The 5,325-nt window shown below is 49.4% G+C and overlaps 1 protein-coding gene across 1 annotated transcript in view; it reads right to left on the bottom strand.

The window, feature by feature from the left end:
- The window catches only part of XXYLT1 (xyloside xylosyltransferase 1), a 175,215-nt gene extending 173,429 nt beyond the window's left edge, over positions 1 to 1,786 (bottom strand). Inside the window, exon 1 of the mRNA XM_040484933.1 lies at positions 1,177 to 1,786. Coding sequence (XP_040340867.1) covers positions 1,177 to 1,677 — 501 coding nt within the window. The 5' untranslated portion in view covers positions 1,678 to 1,786. The remainder of the gene's footprint in view (positions 1 to 1,176) is intronic.
- Positions 1,787 to 5,325: the final 3,539 nt, after the last annotated feature.

Raw genomic sequence — 5,325 nt, 5'->3', positions numbered from 1 at the left:
CCCCCCCCCCCCCCGGCGAAAGCTAAGTAAAGAGTGGCCAAGGGTCCAGGAGGAAAGGAAGGACATCCTGGGCAGAGAGCTTGTGTAAAGGCACATTCAGCACAGTCAAGATCTAAGGTGCACACAGGAGGACAAGAAGCCAGGTTGGAGAGGAGGGCTAGGCCCACAATACAGCCCTTCTAGAAGCTGGGGCTTGATTCTGCAGGTAACGAAGAGCTACCAAAGACCCCGGAACCCTACAGGATCCTGGCAGCAGCTCCCCTTGTCGCTCACTGGGCACAAACACATGGAACATTATTACTCTTGCCTCATTGCTCCTTCTCCCACCATCAGACTTCATCCTTTAGGATCACCTACTAATCCTACCCAAAAATCAGAATTTGGATCCCCTCTGTGCAACCATTAGGTCAAAATGAGGCTAGCAATTTGACTGAAGTAATTAACACTAAGTCAGGAACAGTATCTCTGACAAGCAGAGCCAGGAGATCAAGGGAGATGATGGGAAGATGTGGGAGCTGCCACGGAGGCAGTTTGGTCCCGCCTGGGACAAGGTGGCCAGCTCTGTTGTGCTCTCCCCAGATCATACATATCTGTACCTCTTAGGGCTTTCTCTTCCTCCCTGAGAGGAACCGGTGGCTTCTCTAAATGGGTTTGTGACCCTCGAGGGTAGGGAAGAAGACAGAGAGGGGATGAGGTAGTTCACACTGTTTGGGTTTGGGCTTAGACAGTTCTGACCAAAATTCCATAAGAGCTATGAGAATGTCACTGCGATTTCAGCAATTCAAGCGACCTAAGACCTGTCCAGCAGACTCTGCACAGAATGACTACTGGTGCCTTCAAATGACCTGGTCCAACCTAAAAAGTCAAAGACTGAGTAGAATAAAAAGAAGTGAAGACAGTGCTGAATCCTGCAAGTCTACCAGACAGGGGGGCGAGCCAATTCTAGAGGGAACAGGGACTTAATGGGGGGAGACCGGGTCAGGGGTAGTGGGTTGACACCCCGGCTCCACGGCTCCACTCCAGCACCAGCCGAGTGCACCGGACTCCCGGACACGCCCCCCGGACGTCGCCCCCGGCGTACAGCAAACACCCATTTCGGGCAAAGCGAGAAGAATGGCGGGGGGAGGGGGCGGTGGTGGGCATCCACCGGGAGCCCTCAGCCGCGGCCCCGCTCACCTTGCACTTGAAGCCGGCGGCGGGCGGCAGCAGCTCTCGAAGCAGGGCCTTGGCCACCTCGCGGCTGGCCTCCTCGCTCACGAAGTGCAGGTTAAGCACCTCGTGCGCCTCGAACTTAGCGAGGCGCAGCAGGGAGCGGAGCGCGACGCGGGCCTTGGCCTGCAGCGCGGCATTGTGTTCCGCCTTGGTGAACATCATCAGCAGGTGATAGTCCACCGGTCCGGCCACGCCGCCCTCCAGGCTCTTGGCCTTGGCGCCCGGGGCCGGCGCCACGGAGCCCCGCGCCACCTCCGGCGCGGGCAGCGTGGGCGCGGCAGGGGCCCCGGCGCGGGCCTCCTTCAGCCTCTTGGTGGCGCTGGAGAAGGTCTCCCGGCCCGAGCCGAGGTAGTAGAAGGCACAGACGGCCAACGCTGCGGCCAGCAGAAGCGCGCAGTAGTGGGAGCGCACAGAGCCCAGGCGCGCCATGGCCCGAGCGCATGGGGGCCCGCCTCGCCGCCCCATGCGCCACGGGCCGGCGGACCGAGCAGCCGGGGAGGGAGAGCCGAGACCAGCACCCTGGCAGCCACTTAGTAGCCTAGGCGGCGGACAGCGGCCATAACGGGGGCGGTGCCGCGCTGCCCGGAGCCAATCCTCGGGCGCTGATGCGCGGAGAGGCGGAGCCAGGGCCGCCGGGCAGCCGCTGGGTCCTAGATTTAGAGGGATTCGAGCTGGGAAGGACCGAGCCGGCGGGTAAGTATTCAGACTTGGAGAAAGCCAGCCGGCTGTAAGGTCTGTTAAAACTGGCCGTCCTAAATATCTAGCCCCAGACGCTAGATATCGAAGCTGAGCCTTGAAAGGCATAGAGGCGCCCCAACGCAGGACCTTCGGTTAGCAAAACCACAAAACTGGACGCAGAAAGAGAACATTTTATCTCTATACCTTTCTGCCCCGAATGTTTGCGGGCTTTGAACCCTCTCCCCGACTCCCTCCCTTCACACCTGGGAGACTGGCTGGGGCTAGGGAATTTAAACTCGCCAGCTCCTTCCTCATTCACAGTAAATAAGGAATTTCCTTGGGGTGGAAATGGCCTGCCCAGGGCACGGGCACCTGAGGCCGAACGAAGGCTATGTGAAGGATGTGGCCAGCAGGGGGACCCCGCTGCCCACAACTTTGGGAGAGACTCCTGAGCTCCAGGCGAGTAACGCCAAAGATGAAGTCTTTTTTTTTTTTTTTTTTTTAACAAACACTTGAAACGAGCCTTAAGATGTACCAGGTAGTCTTTCAAAATTTTAACTGAGGCATACTGAAGTAACTTGCCCAAGGTCACAGAGTGGCGGTTTTGACCTTAGATAGTTGGACACTGACAACTACCCCATAAAAAACTCATTAACTTCAGTCTTCTAAGGACTGACGATAATACCATAGCATTTAAACATGCACAAATGATCTGCATGCTTGATAGACGTGGAAGCGAATGCACATGCACTGGAGAATTATCACTCAGCAGTTTATTGTGCCATGCCGTTATTGGTCAAAGCATGGTACCCAGAACCACAATTCATCTCATTTTTAACTCTTGTTCGTTTCAATCGGGATAACACTTTTCTGAAAAAATACTGGAGCTCTGAAGCAAGGTTAGCAACAAATTCAATACATACTAGTCATCTTGTGTGTTGAGCGGAGCCCTGATACCTGAATTAACTCACTTGCATGATAGGCTCTTACTTGAATTCATTTAATCTACACAACCCTAAGAAGAGGTATTATTTGCACTTTTCAACTGAGGAAATTGAGATTCAGAGCAGTATATTACCCAAAGCTCGTTGGCTAGTAAGCAATGGAATCGGATCTCAACCCAAGTCTTAACTGCTTCTCATGCCCAGGTTTTCAGCCAAGATTAGCACTGAAAGCAATAATTGGAGCTCTGAATTGTGTGTATTTTACCACAGCTTTTAGCAGACACTGTGGTTACAAGAGCAAGCTCTCCAAGTTAAGAGAGCTGGAAGTCCAGCTCTAGCTATGCAAATTATTGGACGTCAGGCAAATTACGTAATCTGAGCTGCAGTTACACCCATTCATAAAACAGGGCTAATATGAGCACCTACGCCGCCTAGGGTTATGAGAGAAAATACACAACAAGTAGTTAAAACTGTGCCTGACACTTAGCAAACAATATAAACTATGCTAGAAACACCAAACTCTACAAGAAGTCTAAATATCCAACAAGTGCCAAAATACAATTCAGTGACCATAGCTTTACTAGGGTAATTACAAATACCAAACCATAAAGCTCCATTAAGACTTTAGTATAGGGGCGCCTGGGTGACGCAGTCGGTTAAGCGTCCGACTTCAGCCAGGTCACAATCTCGCGGTCCGTGAGTTCGAGCCCCGCGTCTGGCTCTGGGCTGATGGCTCGGAGCCTGGAGCCTGTTTCCGATTCTGTGTCTCCCTCTCTCTCTGCCCCTCCCCCGTTCATGCTCTGTCTCTCTCTGTCCCAAAAAAATAAATAAACGTTGAAAAAAAATTAAAAAAAAAAAAAGACTTTAGTATATGCTCCACAGAACCCCCACAGCAGTGTGCTACAGCTATATTATTACGTCGTAATTGTTGTTCATTAATAAGAGAAAAATAATTCCTCTTGGTGCCTTTTAGCCCCCCCCCCCCACCATCAATAACACGGCTTTTCCTTCCACCACTTATTCTAGAATTTATTCAACAAATACTTTATTTTTCAGACCTTTATAAGATCACTACTCCCGGAATTCATGGATAAGAAATGAATAACAAGACAGTTTAAATTTTACATACAAATTCTGTAAACACAGGAAAATACTCGAGACTAGTCTCATCTCCATGTTGTAGCTTCTTCATTCCAATTATTTAACCATAAAAAAAATTAACATTGCAGCTTCCTGAAATATATTGCTGACTGGAAACTAAATCAATTGGTTGAATGAAGGTAGACAGTCGTTTATTTAAGAGGTAACAAGTGACGACTATATGTCAAGCACAGTAGATTCTGAGAATACAGCAGTGAAAAGAAACAGAAGTCTCCGCCCTCACAGAGCTTATATTCTAGCAGGGGAAAACAGAGAGATTAGAACGTGTAGTGTGTCAGATGGTGACATGGGCTGTTTTCTAAGCCCATAGCTGGGTATATAATGACATGGCTATATACACAAAGAACTTTGGTAACCACAGGAACTCTTCAGTTCTAACTGTAACTTCGGTCAAGTTCTCAGACTTCTCACCAGAGATTAGAATTGTTTTTTTCATCTGTAATGTTGGATTATCATATTTTTTTCATATTGACTAGTACCCAAAATTGTCAAGGATACAGAGAAACAGACATTGTCCTCTACAGCAGATGGAGGGAGGGGACTTTTCTGGAGGGCACTCTGGCAATGCTAAAATCTTTCTGGCCTCTAAGAAGACTCTCAGTTCTCTCCTACCCAGATGAGTGTTTCTCTCAGAGACAGTGGTTCTTGATTTGGTGTGGCACTGGAAGCACCCGAGAAACTTAGTAAAAACACAAAGGTTCAGGACCTATGTATTTTCAATGAGCCCAGGCCTCGATAGTGAATCTTTTACAGACCAAAGTTTGGAAAGCACTGCATTAGATCTTCACCCGGCCAAACTCTCTTTCTGCATACAATCTTGACTTACATGTCACTGCCTTGATGAGTGGTCTCTGAACACCAACCCATCCAGTGTCCAGGTGAGGCACCATCATCCAACAAGCCCATGAAAGCCACCTATAAACTATTCGGTCCCATCTTCCTCCACTGCAGGTGGAGAAAGGCAAGATCCCAAGAAGACAAGATCCCAAGAAAATAGGAAGTACATCTTTTTTTTTTTCACCATAATATCCCCAATACCTAACACAGTGCCTGACTCATTGATATATACTGACTCAAAAATATACCCACCCATTGTGAGTCAGCCAACTCCAGCCAACTTCTAGGAATCTGTCCTGAGGAAATAACTAAGAGTGTATGCAAAAAGCCATAAGGATAAGCAGAGCTAGATTTATGATGGCAAGAAATTGGAATCAAATGTTCATCAATGAAGCGGTTAAACAAAAATGATGCTGTCAGGGGCGCCTGGGTGGCGCAGTCGGTTAAGCGTCCGACTTCAGCCAGGTCACGATCTCACGGTCCGTGAGTTCGA

Source organism: Herpailurus yagouaroundi, unplaced genomic scaffold, assembly GCF_014898765.1.
Source record: "Herpailurus yagouaroundi ecotype Mexico unplaced genomic scaffold, PumYag 162, whole genome shotgun sequence".
Taxonomy (NCBI): domain Eukaryota; kingdom Metazoa; phylum Chordata; class Mammalia; order Carnivora; family Felidae; genus Herpailurus; species Herpailurus yagouaroundi.
The sequence above is the reverse complement of the archived record's forward strand: the minus strand, read 5'-3'. Positions and strand labels throughout refer to the sequence as shown.